Raw genomic sequence first — 22313 nt, forward strand, 5'->3', positions numbered from 1 at the left:
CACCAAGCAACACAACCCACCCGGTCACATTATACTGACAACGGGCGAACCAGTCGTCCCACTCCCGTTATGCTGAGCGCTAAGCAAGAGCAGAAACTACCACTTTTAGAGACGTTGGTGTGTCTCGGCCAGGGGACAGAACCCAGAGCCTTCCTCACAGGGGCATGACCTAGCCAATGTGACTCTAGGATGTAATCATCTTAAAAGCAGGTTATGTAAAGATCCTTATGCAGTACTAAACATCAATATCAAGCTATCAAATCTTTAAAGTATCCATGTTTCAGCAAAAATATTTGTGAACTTTGACCTACTTTTTGAACTTTTCATCAAATATTCTGAATAGCAAACAATATGCAGCTGACCCTAAGGTCTTCATGCAAAATAGTTTGCTTATCACTGAGTTGCCGTAAAACGGCCCCAAGTGATTCCCCTCCTTTATTGAGGCATACCTCTCACCATTACCCTTCTCACATTCAGAGTTTTTATTTACTGAGTTCAATCCTCAGAACCGGTTAGGTTTTAGTGAATGCTTTGTAAAACCTTATACCTGTATCTCTGTTTATATTTTCAGTATAATAATAAAATTCGCACTCTCACAGCAATGAATACGTCCTTTAAATTTATTTATGCATGTAATATGTTTACAAAGTTTAGTATCATGGGTACATGTTGACAGTGTCTAGAATAAATGCGTTTACTATCAGGAAGTGGGAGTCTACTTTACTGTTAATTTAGGTGTAGCCTGTTCTGCTGAAAAGTGAAAATAGTGTGATGAACTACTGGCTAGAATGTTGACAGCAGACGGAAATTAATATAAATCTCTATAACGGTGACAGTGGATACATATCACAACTTTCCTTCATACTTTAGATGATAAAATACTAATAACGTTTTATATAGATGTAAAAAAAACCAACGTTAAAACTATATCGCCAAAACAACATTCTCAAATTTTGTTTACATGTAGTTTGATAAACTGATATATAGTGTGGATCATATTTACGCATGCACGCAGAAAATCTTCATAATGCAAGATAGAGAACGGTTTATTAATGATAATATAATTGATGGGATGAGACAGCCGTTTTGAAGGTGATCACTTGACGTACGCGTATTCACATCAACATTTGTGACGTCATAATAGTCAGGTTATGGTTTGTTTGTTGTACGTCTACACTTCACACGCACCGCACACTTCACACACACCGCATACTTCACACGCACCGCACACTTCACACACACCGCACACTTCACACACACCGCACACTTCACACACCCCGCATACTTCATATACACCGCACACTTCACACACACCGCATACTTCATACACACCGGACACTTCACACACACCGCATACTTCATACACACCGCACACTTCACACACACCGCACACTTCACACACACCGCATACTTCATACACACCGCACACTTCACACACACCGCATACTTCATACACACCGCACACTTCACACACACCGCATACTTCATACACACCGCAACACACTTCTTCATACACACCGCATATTCATCATACACATCACACACACCGCACACTTCACACACACCGCATACTTCATACACACCGCTCACTTCACACACACCGCATACTTCATAAACACCGTAAATTTCACACACACCTCATACTTCAAACACACCGCACACTTCACACACACCGCATACTTCATAAACACCGCACACTTCACACACACCGTACACTTCACACACACCACATACTTCACACACACCACATACCTCATACACACCGCACACTTCACACACACCGCATATTTCATACACACCGCACACTTCACACACACCGTACACTTCACACATACCGCATACTTCATACACACCGCATACTTCATACACACCGCACACTTCACACACACCGCATACTACATGCATACCGTACACTTCACACAAGTTCACACTGCACATATGTGAGGCCGTCATTACATGACTGTTAATACGACGTTAATTAATCAAACAAACATTTGTCAGTATAAAGTGACCGGGTTGATGTGTTGTTTGATGGCTTCGGTGGCATGCTTTAGTCGCTATAGCATAATAAAAAGGGCAAGAGTTCCACTATACAAGACACAACACGAATGTACCGCAGTCTCCCAAAACGCGTGCCACGCACTGCATACACGCATGCCACAATGTACACGGAAGGCCGTCCTTAAAGCAAGTTTTTGATGCCAATTATATCACCAAATACTTCACTTTTGCAGCCTTATTCCACTTATAGATTAGTTGAAACATACAAAATGACACTTTCAACATAAAATATTGATTTCAGCCCAGAATTTTATGTATCGACAGAGAGACATGTTTTTTTTGTGTCCATGTATTTTACATACACGTTGGAACTTGTCTGACACGTTACTCATGGACTTCCTATTACAGTTTCATTGGCGGGTTCGTCGTTCCGACTGGATTCTCTTACGGCATATTAACCGATAGACAACATTGAAAGGTAAATTTTATTGAATACGGGAGTTGTTTATCACCAGAAACCGCCTGTGTCAAGGATACATATCGGGGACAGGCAGACCCAGAGAGGAAGACCCAGAGAGGACACGGCGAATACAGGGTGATGGCGTCGTATTATACTCCTACATGTATAGTGATTGTCCTGATATCATGGCATCCCTCGACAGGTAAAATTCTGTTTTATTACGTGTAAGGTTTGTAACAATTTATGTTTGAACACTCATGTGCGTATCTGTGTCATTTATTTTGTTATTTTTGCGTTGTTGAATTATGTACTCTGATAATGTAAAATCTTTCTCAAATGTGTGTGTCTATTATATGTCGCCGAAGTGTGGTGGCAAAGTAACATCACTTTTACAAAATCAATATGATGAATCCTCCAGAGCGATATATTTTCTGGTGCATAAAAATGTTGTTACTTAACTAAGCAAGAGATTAGAGACATGATGAATATCAGCTACATTATATAAAATATGCATGATATGACGACATCATAAAAATATAGACCTGTTTTCAGGTGGATACGGTAATTTATCAACTCGAGGAAGCGATTACCCGAGGCCGAAGGCCGAGGGTTATATCACTTTTGAGGGTAAATTACCGTACCCAGAAAACAGGTCGATATCTGTTTTATTATATGGCATTTACATGATGTATACCATTTAACTACATGTATATGTACATATATTTCCATTCTACTTTCAGTTTCCCGTTTGATCTATGTTAAACCAAATGGGCAATATCACGCTATGAACTCCAATCTGGTCAAGCGTATGAATATTTAACGTTTCCGCCGCGTCACGGACAGTGTATACAATATATACTTACACCTATACATAACGGTCAAATAATTTAAAAAGTGGTTTTAAAGTTGTGTGGTCTATGAAATCTAATAGTATTATCATGTTTACAAAATAGCATGTATTAAAAAATATCATCGCATAATTTTCATTTGTTCGCTTGTTTCAAACCGTTTTGTGTTGAACTATATTCAGAAGCTGATGATATGGCTGTTCCGTTTATTAAACTTGGTGACGTCAACACTAGCTCAAGCGGGAAAATTCAAAGGATATACATGTAAAGTGTTGAATTTTAATAATCGTAATGGAAATATAAGTAATAAACTGTTACCAGATTGGACATACAGTTGATATGAAGCCCATCCGTCCGAAAGATAAATATTCATGGCGCCCTAACGGGCGCCATTCTATTTATCTTCCTTCCGGATGGGCTTCATATCAACTGTATGTCCAATCTGGTAACAGTTTATTGCTTAAGTATTTCCTCTTCATGATATTGAGTAACCCCTCTCCCCGATACTCAATATTGAATAATTACATAACACATTTTACTTATTATTTGAAAAATCTGACAAAAATGTACACAAAAATATTGGCAGGGTCCCATTGATTCCAGTAAACCTGCTGCTCTCCGTCACATCTCGCTGAATGATGACGTCTCAATAGATATATATAGTTAGATAGTGAAAATACACTTGAACAGGTAAACAAGGTTCACCAGAACGTGACCCCTAATGGGTTGTCGTCTATGACATAAAGTGGGTGTAGAGATCAGTACGTTCATCCGATTGGAGTGGACGTATAACAAGATTGTTTTCAAGATTTGTTTTATAACATACCACTATATAAATAAAAGTTCAAAATAAAATATAACCAGGGATTATGCTAATCACAGTATACACATATATTCAGAAACAAGAGGCCCATGGGCCTTAACGGTCATCTGACTCATTGCACAAAACAACAAAGTCACAGTATAAAGTATTGGTTAACGATTAATATAAACAATACAAGGAACTCCTTAGTTGAATATGTAAGTTTCTGAAATAGGTAAATGTCATTTGTTGAACAAACTTGGTAGCCCTTCATCCATATATGGTTGTAACCCATTCGCGGATTAATATAAGGAGGAGTCAGATTTTAAAGCCAAATTTCAGCAAAGCTTCCATTTTGGACATCCGCCATACTATCCCCATGGGTCTTAGCTCGGTCCTTTATAAAATATGATTGTCCACATCTAAAGTTCCCCCTTCTGAATCAATTAAAACCCCTATAGACCAATTTTCCGTGAGATTAGAGACTGAAACCTGAAAACAGGAAGTGGGCCAGCGGCCATCTTGGAATACCAAAATCTTTATGAAAATGTTTGCATGTTGTTCGGCATCAATTTAAACCTTTATAGACCAATTTTCATTGAGATCGGAGACCGAAATCTGAAAACAGGAAGTGGGCCAGCTAAAATTAAAAAAAATGCCCTTTTGGGGCCCCACACCTCAGCCCTTAGGGGTCGGACCAGACTCATTTATATAAAATATGATTGTCCTTCCCAAATGCTATTTTACACCAAATATAGATGAAATCCATTCAAGGATGAAGGAAGAGTAGAATTTTAAAGCTAATATTAAGAAAATTTGCCCTTTTGGGGCCCCATCCCTCAGCCCCTAGGGGTCGGACCAGGCTCATTTATAAAAAATATGATTGTCCTTCCCAAATGATGTTTCACACCAAATATGGATGTAATCCGTTCAAGGGTTAAGGAGGAGTAGGCTTTTGTATAAATAGTCTTACGCACGACGCACGGCGCACGACGACGGACGAAACACGATGACAATTGGTCATCCTGACCTTCGGTCAGATGACCTCAAAATGCTTCCCCATTGAATCGTAAAGGTTACTCATTCTATCCTAACTGACTTCCGTTTTCGACGCCTCCCTTGACACAGCTTTACTTGAGGTAGGCTCTGGGATGTCCTCTGGCCGAGAGACATCGAAGTCTATGAAAGTGGTAGTTTCTGCTCTTGCTTAGTGTTCCATACTATGGGGCGATTGGTTTGTCCGTTGCCAGTATAATGTAAACTGGTGGGATGTGTTACTTGGTGTCTTCGGTGGCATGCAATTTGTTATGGTCATTAAATCTACATATGTATATTGTAATGGGCAATTCATACGGGGGCCGATTAGTAATGGCGATTGCAATTATGTCCTGCTTTGTTATGGTCATTAATTTCAAATTGTAATGGCCATTGCATCAAGGTTATAATTTGTTTCACTCATTACTTGTAAAATGTAATGGGCATCAGTAGTTAGTAATGGTCACAACAATGCATTTGCCTAAAGGTAAATTGTACCACTACCCGATTTTTGCAGATACACTTCAGGCCAACAAGAGTTCCAATCTTACAGTTACTTTTTATTTTTAGAGTGACCTCCCTTGAAATTAAAAAAAGTCTTCTTGCTTCGCGCTAGAGGAGTTTTCTCCTTAGCTTATTTTGTATTACAGCGAACCAGTACGTCCGTGGTCTGTCGGCTAACTAATCTTGCCCTGTTATAATGTTTTTGAGTTATCCCCTTTTTGTATTGAAATGATCATTTGTTTTAGACAAAATGGTTGTTTTTTTATACAAAACTGTTTGCTAATGCATTTTGAAATGCCTTTTGGTCGACAATAATTATTTACTTGCATTGATATATTTCGGAAATCCTTCCATTTTTTACAGATTTTTTTCAAATTTCAGCTTTCCAATTAAAAAAATCATAAGTTTCCAAATAGCATGGTGAGGTATGCTGTTATTGCTTGTATGTTCTGAGGTTACCTTTAGGCAAATATCTATACCATTTGTTTTTTTCATTTAGTTTTTTTTAGTGGTACACTTTACCTTAATAAACATTATTGTGAAAAATGATGGCTATCAAACAAATCCAAAACACAAAATAATGCCCATTATTTTGTTCATGTCTATTACAAAGAAAAAAATATGGGAAAATAACCATAGTTTTGAAAAATAACGCCCATTACCGCAATCCTAATTTTGATAAAAAAAAAGAAAACAAGAAATAATGGTCAATTGTAAACGCTGTTTTTGATGGGGTTGTAATGAGTATGTACATGTGTATTAACATTTATATGACTTTTCTGGGCAGTAGTGATGCTTCAGTGCTATAGCATTATAAACAGTTATTGTACGTTAGCAGTATATTGCTTCAACTTTCTGTTTCTATAGAAAGTTTTGCATATGATACCTCCAGTGTTCGTCCATTTTAAAATGGTTTTGTTTGCATTTCTCTTAATAACGTGAATTAATATGATTTGCCTTTCATTTAATAGCTGCAACAACAACGACCGAGTCTTCCTTCGCCATCCGCCTAGAGAATGGTCTGTATAACCACAGTGGACGGGTAGGGGTGTACCATGATAGTCAATGGGGCGGGGTTTGTGAAGTAGGCTGGAGTTGGAATGATTCGAACGTCGCATGTAGGATGCTTGGATATACGTAAGTATAGTTTTTGTTGAAATATTTTGAAATTCCTTAACTCCTTTATATCGCTCCTAGTCATAGACGTTTGTATGGATTGTAGCCAACTTTAGCCAGTGACAATTATTCGGGAAGGGGAACAGCGTCTGTATAAATATTTGTTCTGACCCCACTAGGGCAGAAGAAACGGGGCTGAACGGGGAAATTGGAAGTAAATCTTGGAAGAAATAAACACCGAACCTAGATTTAGAACATATATTGGCATAATAAACCAGGTACATTTTGTAGCGATACATATCGTCTTTGTCTAATTTAGGTTTCTAGTTATTTTGTTCACAAAGTGATTGAAATACATATACTTATCATCACTCCGTTTGATAAAGGATCTGACCACATCCCATTAAGGGTCACTTTGCGGTAACCTTTGGAAAAGGGCAATACCAATATTAACTTCAGAATCTTGAAAGTGCATTTTAAGGGATGAAATAGTTTGCAAAAGCTGACAGAACTATTTCCATATACGACACACATCTTTTCTTTCCCAGAGACAACAACAGAGCTAAATGTATATATTATACTCGAACGAAATGGTGTCTTAGCGGATGTAGAAATGTGAAGAAAATGCATTTAATCTGAAAAACATCGGTAGTATAAAGGTCATCTGCACATGACCTTTTATGGCATGATGTCAGATCCTCTACTGAACCGAGTGGTTATAAGAATATATTTTCAATCAGATTGTTGATCTAGAAAATGCATTTGATCTGACGTAAAAGTGGTATAAATGTCACTAGATAATGACTCCTTATGCAACATGAATCAGGCTCCGATTTTTCGAAACAAAAGTGTAAACTATTTTAGTTTTTTCTCTGTATGTTACTATGTGAAGAGTTTTTAGTTAAGTTAGATTTAGTTTTTGTCACAGTTGCTTCGCGATACCGGGGCCAGATCGCACTGATGTAAGTTTGCTCCACTACCAGTAATAGTTACCAATTGTAGCTGTAATGACGACATTCTTAAATGTTCATTGTCTTCAGAGTTACAATATTACAGTTACGGTATACAATATTTTGATTAAGATAAAACGCTACGTAATAGGAATATGAAAAATGATAGTAGTAAAACCAGCTTAATCACATATTTCATATTTCTGACAGTAACGGAACTATTACAAGTTACTATCATTATACAATGGATTCAACCGTATATGAATGGTTTGGTAACGACACGGACCCGGGTATTATATGGATGAGTGGAGTTCAGTGTGACGGTACGGAGACTAGTCTCGTGGATTGTCCTTTTGATGGGTGGGGTGTCGGAAGCTGTTCAAGGCCCGCTTATGTCGTCTGCTACAATGAAGGTAATTGACTCAGTAGAAAGATAAAATATGCATTATCAGTACATTCACGGACGACCTCTCGTGTGCAATAAGTTGCGGTTTGTGATATGGAATATACCGTGTGCAGTCTACCAAAACACACACTACAACACATTGCACATATGGGGAGGTCATCCTTAAAACTAAAACAAACCCATTTCTAAAGTTAAAAAGTAGGAACATCTTTTAAGTCTGTAGTTTTTTTATTGTGCATGCTACGTGTTGACAGAGTACAATTTTTTTCTTCTAACAGACGATTCACCCATGGACGTTCGCTTAGTGATCGGGAGATCGGATGGATATGGAAGTGTCGAGGTTTACTATAACAGTATTTGGGGAGGATTAGCCTGGGATAGATTTTGGGATAATGAGGCCAAGGTTGTGTGCAGGATGCTTGGATATAGGTATAAAACATCTCTACTGACTTTTGATTTTAGTAGTTGTAATATAATATATATCTAAATAAACATAAGATCAGAGAAAATAATAATTTGTTTTTATCTGCTTAACGTCCCACGTTACCAATACAAGTTTTTTTTTTATTCTTCTCAATGCGCTATACACTAGGAAATTTTAATTATTTTAAACGTGAGTATCTTGTATTTGCATGGTCTTTGTCTTTACCGTGATTATTTTCGTTAGCTTTTTCACTTTTGCCTTTTGATATGCATATATATATCGTTAGAGATCGATCGCAGATTTGCTTTAGTTTTATTTTTTTTCTATTTAAATTCCATCACAAGGATATTCAACATTTATTTATTATATTAAAAAAACTATATTCAAATACGTTTTCTCATATGAAATGCAGCTCGCATTCCCGACCACAAGGTGATTTCTATTATTTCAGGTTTAGTTTATAGATATTCATGTTTTAATCAAGGCATTAATTATGTTTTAGTTAAGGCATTAATTATGTTTTAGTCGAGGCATTAATTATGTTTTAGTCGAGGCATTAATTATGTTTTAGTTAAGGCATTAATTATGTTTTAGTCAAGGCATTAATTATGTTTTAGTCAAGGCATTAATTATGTTTTAGTCAAGGCATTAATTATGTTTTAGTCAAGGCATTAATTATGTTTTAGTCAAGGCATTAATTATGTTTTAGTCAAGGCATTAATTATGTTTTAGTCAAGGCGTTTCTTACGGTGGGTCAGTTATATCATACACAACGATTCCAAGATGGAGATCAAGACGTTGTACAGGAAATGAAACAAGTCTAGCAGACTGTCCAGTGATATCGGACCTATTTGACGACAATTTAGGTAGCGGAGCGGCTCTGTGTTACGGTGAAACACAAGGTATGTTAAAACAAGGCGCGTCACGGGAGAGGTTGGGAAACCTGTACCTAATCCCATTGTACAATATCGTAGAGAAAAAAGAGTCTTTTATTATTTTGAAATTCAAATTATAACACACAAAACATTAACAATCATATATTACAGATCATATGACAGAATAACATTTAGATATTAAAAAGCATTTAATGTTAGAAATTAAACATATATAGTCCAACTTGTATAAACCGGATATCATCAGGACCAGCATATTTGGCCGGTATAGAGAGGTTTCTGGATTTTATTATAATTTAATAATTACAATTAAGAAGGAAATGCCATACACTTAAGCCGGAATAGACAAGTTGTAATGATATTTATACTGTATTCCCACAAATCAATAAATATTACGAATGGAATTTATAATCGCAAAATTAAATCACTATGCTATTTTATTATATCATTTTCTTTGAATATGCATGCCTTACATCCTTTCTACTTTCATCAATATTTATGTTCAACATGAAAACATCTAAACGAATCTTCATTTCATACAAGTTAGGCGAACTTAACTTTGGTAATATATGGGGAAAATTAATATATAGGGATTGGGTTTTGGTATTATATTAACCATATCTATGCTTACCGCGTTAGCGCCCATATTGAACATATTCTTAGAGGAATTGCTCCATACAAGCATGGTTGACATAAAAGCGAAATCCAATCCCTATACTTACATCCACGCGACTTTTTATGCAATATAATCGTCTTTTGAAAGTGACGTACAATGTAATTATTTAATAAAAGTCGGTCATAAGTGGTAACACATTATTTTAAAGTCTTAAAGAACAAAGACAAGAGGATATGTTAATAACAAACCTCTGTCAGATGGCCTCATGCCCGCCCGCTGCAAAGATTCGATCGTTTGACAAAGACAGACACAGAGGTAATGTTAACATTTGACATACATCATTTTGAACAATATGAAAACAATGCAAGTCGGGAAATTTTTCCCGGTTCAATTATTATTTTAGACTATTATATAATACTATATCTATGTCTTTTTTATATTGTTATAAAATTCTATGAAAAACAACACTACAAGTAATGTAAGTCAAAATTTAAACACAGCCATGAGTTTCTTACATAGTAGTCCCAATACGCTGCATAGAACTTTTTCATGCGCAAGTTCAAAGTTCAATGTTACCATGCAGTAACGGTAAACAAACTCGGCTAGTATGTGCGTATAGTGAACAAGCCTAACAAATGTACTGTGTATCAATATATCTTCAAAGGAATACCTTTAAAAATACCTCAGCTTGGCAGATATTGGTCTTGGTAAAGTTCTTGCATTAGTCTTACAAAATCTTTCAAATATGAACAGAGATACCAACATAGGTAATGTATTGATTGAAAAGTTTGAAAGGATCGGAGGTAAGTTTTGTTTCTATGGAAAATTTTGAATATCATGCCTCCATTTTACGTCGTTTCAAGAATATCTTTCGTTCTGCATATCTCTGATAATAACGTGAATTGATATGATTTACCTTTCATTCATTAGCTACATCATCAACTACCGAGTCTTCCTTCGCCATCCGCCTAGAGAATGGCCTGTATAACCACAGTGGACGGGTAGGGGTGTTCCATGATGGTCAATGGGGCGGGGTCTGTGCCTTGGATTGGAGCTGGAGTGATTCGAATGTCGCATGTAGGATGCTGGGATATACGTAAGTGATAGTTTTAATTGAAATTTTATTTAAGTTCTTCGACGATTTCATTTAATGATTTATACTTTCCGAACTGATGTATTGGTAATCACATAAAGACAAGGTCGTAGGCGGTTATTGTACCGTCTATATTGAGAATACACGGTTAGTAGATTCTAATACAAGGTTTATTTTGGTGTGAGATGACTTAGGCTAGCCTCGTCATTTCGGCTTTTCGTGTCGAGCACCAAAGTAATCCTTTTATTGTAAGATACAAACCATGTATTCTGTTTATCTTCAACCATTGACTTATAAACGACTTTCAAACATGAAAGCAAACCGCTGTTTATTTATTTGAAACGCTTTCTGTTTGTACCACAAGAAAAAACCTCATTCATTAAACGAGAATGAATGTGTATTCTTACTGCTGTTGTGAATATATAAGCGCCTTCTAAAACAGATATTTAATGTTTATCAAATCAGGCATAGATATCGTTCTTAAAATCTACGTTATCGCACACTATTTACATTTTCACTGTAGTCACACTATATAACCTTACCAAGCGCAGTTAGCAGTCAAATAGACTATTATGAACTTCAATCGCTTATTATGACGTCATTATCATTGGGACGTCACAATTGTTGTGCCAGCGAATACGGAAAAAATGGCTGTTCCATCCTTGACGATAGCGAATGATTAATTCATTATAGATGCAATTACCTTCGTATATCAACATAAAATTGTAACCAAATGCAAATACAGTTGTATAAGCATTGAACGTTTTTCAGCACGCTTCATGGAATTTGCCTCTGTCCAGTTGGCATTCATTGGCTATGAATGCCAACTGAAAGACGTTCAATGCTTAACACAACCTCAATTTTGTAGAATAATTGAACAATGTTCTTTTTAAAATTGTCATTTATGTAGATAAAACAATACAAAACCGTGTGACTGTGATTTGAATCTTTTATATATTGACTAGTCAGTAAAGGATATACAACTGATCCGATTAAAAGTATACAAATGTGTAAACAACATTTTACGATTTCACCTCCACCATCATTAGAAAAGCACCAATTTCATTATATGCTCGTCAGTAGTTTGAGCTACAATATTGTAACTATGGTATATCAAGAACAAGTGTCAAGTAATGTGAATATTTAAAAAAATCACATCTTTCATATTTTTGACAGTAACGGAACGATTACAAGTTATTATGAGTATAAACTGGATTCAATCGTATATGAATGGTTTGGTAACGACACGGACCCGGGTATTATATGGATGAGTGGAGTTCAGTGTGACGGTACGGAGACTAGTCTCGTGGATTGTCCTTTTGATGGGTGGGGTGTCGGAAGCTGTTCAATGCCCGCTTATGTCTTCTGCTACAATGAAGGTAATTGACTCAGTAGAATGATGAAATATGCATTATTAATACATTTTTATATACGGAACATGTATGCAATTAGTTGAGGTTTGTATGTATTCCAGGCTACAGTATATTCCATTTGACAAGGAGACACAATATGGAACATACCACAGCCTCCCAAAACACAGACACCCACATACTACAACATATTTCACACATGGACGGTCGTTCTTAAATAACTCAGGCATTTAATTAATAGTTCCGTAAAGATGCTCCATCGCCGACAGAGCATAAATGATACTCATTATTTGAACAATAATTGGTGTTTAATCGTGTGTATATATATGTCTAATTAACACAAAACATGATATAAAATAATGTATTTTGTCTTTGGTGCATGCGCAATCAGTACTTCATTCCGTATATAGTGCCATGGATTTTTTTCGGGATGCAATTGATTAATTATTCATATTTTAACGTGAAAAAAATTAGAAACTCAAAATTTACAATGTTGGTAATGGTGTTACACTTTGTAACTTTTGTAATTGAAGAAATATACTAAATAGTTAACTCCTGTTTTTGATAGTGAAAAAAATACCATTTGTCAGCGGTAGAGCACCTCTTAATCTAAAATCAAACCACAAATATTATTGAAATAAAAATTCAAGTCTCTACAAGTTTCTTTGAATTGTGCATGATACATGTATATGTTGACAAGGAACTATTTCTTTTAACAGATGATTCACCGATGGACGTTCGCTTAGTGATCGGGAGATCTGATGGATATGGAAGTGTCGAAGTTTACTACAACAGTATTTGGGGAGGATTATCCTGGTTTGGATTTTGGAATAATGAGGCCAAGGTTGTGTGCAGGATGCTTGGTTATAGGTATAACACATCTCTGCTGACTTTTGATTTTAGTCCTTGTAACATAATATATATATATATCTACTGACATTTCTCTTTATTAACAAAAGATCTCAGAGCGATCTTTTCATTTCAGAATATATTTTTGTCAGATGTTACAGACAATCGGAATTGGGCGACAGGCAACATGCCTATACATGCCCTCTCCTTACATATTAACAGTAGATACAAATTAATATTGATATATACATAAATAATCTGAATTGCTGTTTTTATTTAGTGATGATGATATCCTAAAACATCAAGCTAGATATTGATAAACATCATATACAAAATGTCTCCTAGTTCATATCATTACAAATAGAAAACAAGAATGTTTTTACAAGATATTCAACGAATTCAACGCAATCTATTCAACAAAATCAGCGAAATATATTGGTATCTCTGAAAAAGCACTGAAATTTATTTGTGTTGTCAGTGGTATATCATTGTCAAATTCCAAGATAGAGTTAAAAAGGAGCCGTCTAGGTTTGACGTCTAAAGGACAGTATAGAAAATAGTGTTCACAATCTTCGTTTTGAAATCAGAGCGATCTTGGCGCCCACCACTAATGATCTTTGTCTGCCAATGGAAAGGAGGGATTTTTTTTGTCTGCTTTTTAAACTTCAACTATCAAAATCTATGTTGGCGGCCTGTCAATTATCTTATTGACCAATTAGTCACAAAACGCAATATGCACAAGTGCCCTAGGGAAAGCTACTGACAGATGGGACTACTGACCACGGATCGGCTGATGATGACGGGCTAATAAAAACTTAATACTGAATGACTTCATCACAATGCCGATATTCTTCATCCAGTTCTGACATTTATAAATAATACTGTAGCAAATGTGAAAAACATAAACATCTTGGAGTCTACTTAAATTATCACGGTTCTTGGTCAGACCACATCAATTACATTTACGAAAAAACTTTAAAAAAATGAATATGTTTAGATCTCTTAAACACAAACTTGATAGGAAATCACTTGAAATTATTTATAAATCATATATACGCCGCAACCTTGAATATGCAGGTGTTGTGTGGAATAATTGCAACCAAACTGAAACTGATCTCTTAGAATCTATCCAATTATATGCAGCTAGGATAGTCACCGGATTACGCAGAGGTACAGACCATGCTCTCATTTATAAAGAACTTGGCTGGGATACTTTAAAGAAACGTAGAAATGATCATGACCAACAACATATGTTATTCTTCAAAATTATCAACCTTCAAACTCCATACTATTTATTCGAAAATATTGAACCTTATATTATTGACAATAACCTAATAAATCATGATATGAGACACCAACGTATATTTCAAACACCTATATGCAGAACTCGTATGTACTTTAATAGCTTTTATCCTAGGTTAATGTCTTATTGGAATAGACCTGATTGTAATTATTATACTATGAGATCATCATGTGAACTTAAGAGGGAGCTAGTCCGTCATGCCATACCCACTAATGCTGATGAATTATGTACTGATGCTTTTAGATATGGCGGATCTAGATCATTTAATATTATTTTTTGCCAACTTAGAAACCAAGCAAGTCAATTAAATTCATATTTATATCATTGATTATCTTATTGATAATGCATCTTGTAAATATGGCAGCTCTGTTGAGGATATTTCTCATTTCTTTCTTTTTTGTCCAAGATTTATAATTGAAAGACTATTCTTAATTGATTCTCTGTCTCAATTGCAAGTAGATATCGAACTAAATATTAAGTTAAATCTCAACTTAAACATTCATCTACATCTGATAAATAATATTAACTTGCTAACAAGGGGAAGTAATCACCTCAGTCATGAGCTAAATTCTGCAATGGGTGCATACATTCAGCAATACATTGAATCGACAGGAAGACTTTAACGCTATTATTAATTTTAATTTTGGAGTAAATTAATTTATTGATTAATTAAACTGCACTTAAACTGTATTGACACTACATTTACTTCTACTTTACCCTTTACTGTATCATTACCCTTTACTGTATCAGACAGATGAAAACGTGAATGTGAAGAACTGATTGATCCCTTTTCTTTATGAATGAAATGTAAAATGAATATACAAGCATATATATATATATAATTGATTACTCCCTCGATGTTGCACATACTCCGTATATTTTTGACTGGGTAGGCACTTAGTAGTGAAACACTATGGACATTTTAGTGCTGCCCAGTTACAATGAATGTCTTGAGTGAGAGTGACATTGATGGATTAAGATTAAGTTTTGAGTTTTAAGTTATAAGCTGTAATTATAATCAAAATCCAGTTAAGCTAAAATCAGAATCTTTTGATTAAGCAAATACTAATCAATTAATACCGCTATTAATTAAAGTTTGATATAACAGGAAGATATGCATGTTATTAATCGCTATAGGTAATATCTTCTAATTACATATGTAAATAACTATTTATTAGTATTTTCAGTAATACGTATGATTTGTGTTAATCCTAAAAATGATTTTATATTATTTTATAGATCTAGTCCAGTGCAAATATGCTTTAAAAGAAGTAATATGTTTCTAAATTGTATATATAAATTTTGTAATACATTCATGCAATCATGTGGAGAGGGTATATATATAGGCTATGCCTGCTGCCCGATCGAGAATTAAATCTTTTGATTTAATACAAATATTTTGAAATGAAAAAACTTTATATTTTACATCTGAGTTTCTCGTATATTTCATTTCAATGGTCTTTGCCATTTACCGTAATTATTTGCATAAGCTCTTTCACGTTTTTCTTTTGATATTTATATACATTTAAAAGACTATAATGCAATATGTTTTCACATATAAAATTCAGCTAGTATTCTCGACCACAAGGTGATGTTACTAGTAATGTATTTATGAATTCTGTAATTTATGTTTTAGTCAAGGAGTTACTTACGGCGATTCATGGATACCGTTCACAACGATTCCAAAATGGAGGTCAAGACGTTGTACAGGCAATGAAACAAGTCTAGCAGACTGTCCAGTTATTATGTCTGGCCCATATGTCGATTATCTTGGTTGCGGAACGGCTCTTTGTTACGATGAAATACAAGGTAATGTTTAAAAAAAAAGAAAAAAAAAAACATCATGCGTACAAAAATTTCGAGGGCTTCATTTAAAGTGTGTAAACCTGATACGCAGAATCTTTAGACGGAAAAAGTAGTATTAGTGGTATCCCGGTTGTCCGTCCCGTCCGTCTGTCTGGTCTGTAGACACAAAACTTTGTCCGTCGAACTCCTTCTAAACTACTGGACTGATTTTGATAACATTTTGGTACAAAGAACCCTAACATAAAGGGGAGTTGAGTACACTGTGTATGGTTCTACAATGTCCCTTATTAATGGGGGTACAGTTCCCAACCCACTTTATACAAACTTGGATAATACGAAAACTCCGTTTTAATACGAATGAAATTGAAATCTCCTTTTTTTTTGCATTCACTATCCTTGTAATTGCTACCAATTTTGTATGAATAATGACATTTTGTAATGATAATGATTAATATGAAATCCCGGGTAAAACGTAATGATTTGAGAGTCCCCTGGGTATTTTTGTGCTGTTTTAGACCCACATAATGCCAAAACCAAAGTTTGCGAATCGTGACTGATGTATGTTTTGATAATCGGTCACTGCCGTGTGTGACACATGAACTCCAATAATGTGCATAGAGTGAATAATCCATACACAAGGAGTGGACAATTTTCAATACCACAATGTTATATACCTGTCCAAACTATTATTTTGTTTCATTTGTACGTTTATTGTACAAATGTTAACATATTTAACACACGAAACCTGCATATTACGAAAGTATTTTGAAGAGTCTCCAGGAATTCGTAAAAACCGGGTTGGACTGTATTACAAAATTTGTCGGGGGTATTAGTTGTCCGCTCTGACGACAGTTCTAGTTTGGAATTTAAAACCACGAAACAATGCATAAACAATCCCATATTAACACATTATATATAGAATAGCATTTATACATTGAACATATTTAAATGTTTTATAGTACACATGCACTGTACAACTGGTCTAAACCGGAAGTCATTCTAACCAGCATATTTGAACGGTATAGCGAGGTTTCCGGATTATGCGTGATTTAATTAAACGCCATATAGATAAACCGGAATAAACAGGAGTTTACACAAGGTTTTAATGATGTTTAAATTCAAATCTCGCAAATCAATGAAAAATTACGAATGGAATATACGATGCATCTTCGCAGTAAAACACATGTAACATACCAACAGTCAACTAAACTACATTTAATTTTAGTAACCTGAAAATCATCGTACAGTTTTTATTTGCATTCTCGAATATGGAATCTATTTATATATGGAAAATCTTTTTCATGTTTTGTTTTGTCTTGTTCACTTTGTAACATAATGTCTGTGTCATTGTTTGTGTCTGTTATGGATGGATTTGAGAAACAGATATAGAGAGAGTGTGTAAATCATTGATATTTATCCTTTTTGTGGTCATGTATATTCAAAATATTCACTTTTGTGTTGATATAATGTACAATGGATTACATATACTGTAAACCAACTAATTTTCGCGTTTTTTAATGTTGATCAGGATTCGCGAAAATCAATGACCGCGAACAGGTGTCAACTGCCAGTATAACACATCATTTTAACTGAAAATCGCCAAATCGTCACTATAATATATAACGCGATGTTTTCACGAACGTTGGTATACAGTAGTATGCATATCATTTTATGATATTGATTTATTGATATCCATTCCTTATATACTTTCTACTATAATCAATAATTGTGTTCAATATGAACAAGTTTAAATGAATCTTTATTCCAGACAGTTAAGTCGAACTTAGTTTTATATATGAATAAATGTTATTTTCCTACAAACGAATACATTTCAAACAACTCAGCATGGCATATATTAGTGTTGGTGAAACAATCTTGGATCAGCTGTACGAAAACATTGACAGAGGTACCGAGGTAATGTATTGATTTGAAAGTTTGACAGGACCGGGGGTAATTTCAAATAGTGAAACTGAATTTTTCAGGCAATAGTAAAATTGTTTTTTTTGTTTGTTTAGTTGTTCATTTAATATAACTTTATATATTGAATGGCTTATTCATTTATTGTTAAGTTTTTGTGCTCACACTTTACTCTAATACAGAAATTATCCTACTCACAAAGTCATTAGGATCCTATGTGATCAAGTTTCTGGCTAAATGATCCTCGTTCTTTTGTCGATATCTATGGTTTCTTTCCTTGGTATTGCTCTGAATTTAAATGTACACTCATTATTTTTGTCAAAACATTCTGTTTGGCTCAAATCGGAAATCAAATCGTTGCATTTCAACGCTTACAAAAATGCTCCAAAATAGAAACATTTGGTTATTAATTAATAATACAAATCCTGTTGTGGTTGGCTTGTTTTACGTTATGATCAAATATAACGCATACTTTAAATCTATTTATCAATAATGAATCATTGTTGAGGTCAATATGATGCTATATTGATCCGGTATAATCTAATAATGACCGAGATGGAAGCTACATGCCCTGATTTAGAACCCACAACATCATAGTTTGAGTGTTCAGAAAGACCACGTGTAGTTACGGTAGTCACGTGATGATTTCGGCGACGATGTTACGATCTCGTTTCGTTAAACCCTGGGATCCACTTACCTATGTTCAATATCTATTTTTTTTATAAAAAAAAATTCCCGAGTAAATAAATTATCAGTCCGGCAATTACGTAACACGTATCACTAGAACTTTATCATACATTCAAGAAAGAGTATGTTATACAATCATTTATCATTGTTCGATAATCGTATACAAATTGTACGTTTGATTGAAAGTTTAAAATACCGTGAAAGTAAAACAAGTCAACCACAACACAGATGCGTATAACTATTCCAAATTTTGGGCCCCGAGTAGAACCACGTCCACGTCGTGGGGCTCGGTAACATACTAGGTATGGTATGGCGAAGTGTTCTACGTATAACTGATATACACCGTTTTTTATTTCACCGAACTTAATTTGACACTGAACATTCACATACTGTAAACATACTTATTTTAGTGGTAGTTTTATTTTCGCGCTGTTTTTGAAGTGCTTATTCGTGTACAGCGTTAACCTTTGTAAACAAGCTGAATTTACCCGTATTTAACCAATGGATTTCGCTCATTCATATCCGAGCTAATTGTACATTTGTTTCGCAATTGCTCTAAAGTCTGACTGCGCTAAAATAAACACATAAACACATGCATTAATGTATTCGGAAATATTGCATTAAAGTTATAAGTGTCATAACTGGGCTAAACTTTTGACATTGTTTCTTTTTTCTCCATGAATCTATTGAAAACCATCAAATGTGATAAATAAAGCTGTAAAAAAGCATTCAAATGAATAATCATACATTACAACTCAAAAGTCATACACTGTACATACACTGTAAACATCTTGTTTTAATGCGTTATGTATGTTAGAGTGTAAACTTACCTTGCAAAAAAAGTAAAAATGAAATTTTAAAAAAAGTTGGCTTCATAGTTGGACTTATGTACTCATCTCACTGTACTGTAAAAGTGGATACAACTATTTCTGGCAGTACTGCCAAAAACATTTTCAGCTTTTATTTGTACTTTATCAAAACATTGTATACATACATTGTATTAAGTATTAAAATTATCAAATGTTGGTAGCTGTAGTGTTACTCCAACAGGGACTGATAAGTATAGGTGTGAGAAGATTAATTATTATCACATCAAGGTTCCAGTTCTCAAGCATCATCAACGGATTCGTGACAGGTTACACGATAGCCGTCATTTGATCGCCAAATCCACGTGCTGTACAACAATTTCGCGACGTTTATTGTGGGATGATATATCTTTAATATTTCCATTCATTCAATGTGATAATGGTGTTAAGTAGGTAAGTTATGTAACTAAAAAACAACTTACATGTTCTTCTCCTGTTTTAGAGAAATAAAAATACTATTAGCCAGCAGGGTAGCATCTTTAATGTTTTAATGTTTTTATTATTTTCTTTTCTTTTTTTAATGTTAAATATTATAGTATATATTACAACTGTATAATATGAATATGACCCAGAACGTGCAGACTATTTTGATATACATGGGCAGTATTTAACTGTTCTGATAGAATTTGGTAATTTGGTTCTCACTGAAATAGTAACACGGTTTCCAACCTGATAGCAGAGATAAATAAAATGTCAACGAGCATGCCTTTCATATTTATAACAACGCACGAACCATATACTCCACTTATAGATGAGCACTGAATGAGTGGCACCTTCATTTCTTTTTTTCTTTATTTTTTTTACCAAAACATATTTCCATTTCAATATACATGTAGGCATATGAAGCTCCAGAACATAAAAGGACATACAGAATTCTTATCACCTTGATTTCTGTTCAGGATTTTTATTTCTAGTATTAAGAAATCTTTATCTGATATATATATAAAAAACCAATATCTATTTTGGATAGTGTTCCAGTTTGATTGCATGACGTTGTGGTACGATATATGATGATGAAATAGTGAAGTAATACAGGTAGAAAATAAAACATATATGTTAAAATATGTCGCCACTTTGCAAATACGTTACCATTTTATTTGATATAAACAAAAACAAAAGTGAAAAATTCAATTGTTTAGCCTCATTAAACAAAAACAAAATAATACACACTATTTAATATTATTTACTGATCTGGACGATTATAACTAACATACTTCACACAAACCACAAAACGGACAATATCATATTCATTTATCATTGATATTGTATTGAAATCGTATGTATATTACACTGTACAATAACAGTTCCAGTTTCGGCAAATACAATGCATGTCTGTTATGTACAAAAATATTAAAATGTTCGCCTTTATATATGAGTAATGGCGTCAGAATGTGTACCGTCTGTGTTTTGTTCGTTATGAACCTGTAAAGGAATGCCGGCAGCTTCCATGTAAATATGTGTTCTTGTTTGTTTTGCTTTCATGTGCATTGTGGGTAAACAGCAGCAAAATGTGATGATAAATTGTACTCTGCACTCTTTGAATCTGTAAAATAATAATAACGGTAAAATGATCCCGTAAACGAACTGACCACCGATTCCTCTTGTCCTTACACAGAAAGAAAACATTTCCAAACCTGACTTTGAATCCGTAGTTTGTAGAACAATGGATGCCACCAGTACCATGAGTTCCATCAAAGACATAAACACGGTGGTGATTAGTACATTTACAAGAGCACTGTTCCTATACCTGCCTAAATGGCTAAGAGGCACAATGGCACGTTGTCGAGTTTTCCTCCATACCATAACACAGAAGATGGATGCTAATGTAACATATGTAGCCGACATAACTAAACAGAATGTTTTGAACTTGGAATGATAGAACATCTCTTTTATACAATTATATTTGTATGTTTTATTCCAGTCCAGATTACCCGTAGAAAGCGCGAGAAGCAAAATCGGCCAGCCTAGCACGGATATAGTGGTGATGACACGAATTCGAGAGGTTGCGCATCTTACGTACCAATAAGGACAGAAAATAGATAGGAACTGGTCAATAAGTAAAAGAATGATGATGAATTCCATGATGCTAGTTTTAAACGCCCGGTAGATCAATTCATACATACAGTCTTTGTATATCGACATGAAAAAAGTGGTGACTGGTCCCTTCAAACTACAAACAGTTATCATGTTGACTATAAGATACTTCATCTGTTTTGGTAGATTTCTACATTTGATCCATGTTACCAGGAAGAAAACATCTATTACTGAAATACAATTGAGTGTAAGTAAAACGAATACCATCAATGGTGTCATCATGTTTGGCAATAAAGAGAATAGACTATAGTCATCTCTTCGTCGACAGTTAAG

At 34.7% G+C, this 22313-nt stretch overlaps 1 protein-coding gene across 1 annotated transcript; it reads left to right on the top strand.

The window, feature by feature from the left end:
* The first annotated feature begins 2412 nt into the window (after positions 1-2412).
* LOC138310130 (neurotrypsin-like) lies at positions 2413-21914 on the top strand. Its single transcript, XM_069251260.1, has 10 exons — positions 2413-2663; positions 6622-6787; positions 7927-8129; positions 8401-8551; positions 9279-9448; positions 10986-11151; positions 12325-12527; positions 13238-13388; positions 16307-16479; positions 21868-21914. The coding sequence occupies exons 1-10, from the start codon at positions 2600-2602 to the stop codon at positions 21912-21914; spliced, it is 1494 nt and encodes a 497-aa protein (XP_069107361.1). The 5' UTR covers positions 2413-2599.
* Positions 21915-22313: the final 399 nt, after the last annotated feature.

This window comes from Argopecten irradians, chromosome 16 (assembly GCF_041381155.1).
Source record: "Argopecten irradians isolate NY chromosome 16, Ai_NY, whole genome shotgun sequence".
Lineage (NCBI taxonomy): Eukaryota > Metazoa > Mollusca > Bivalvia > Pectinida > Pectinidae > Argopecten > Argopecten irradians.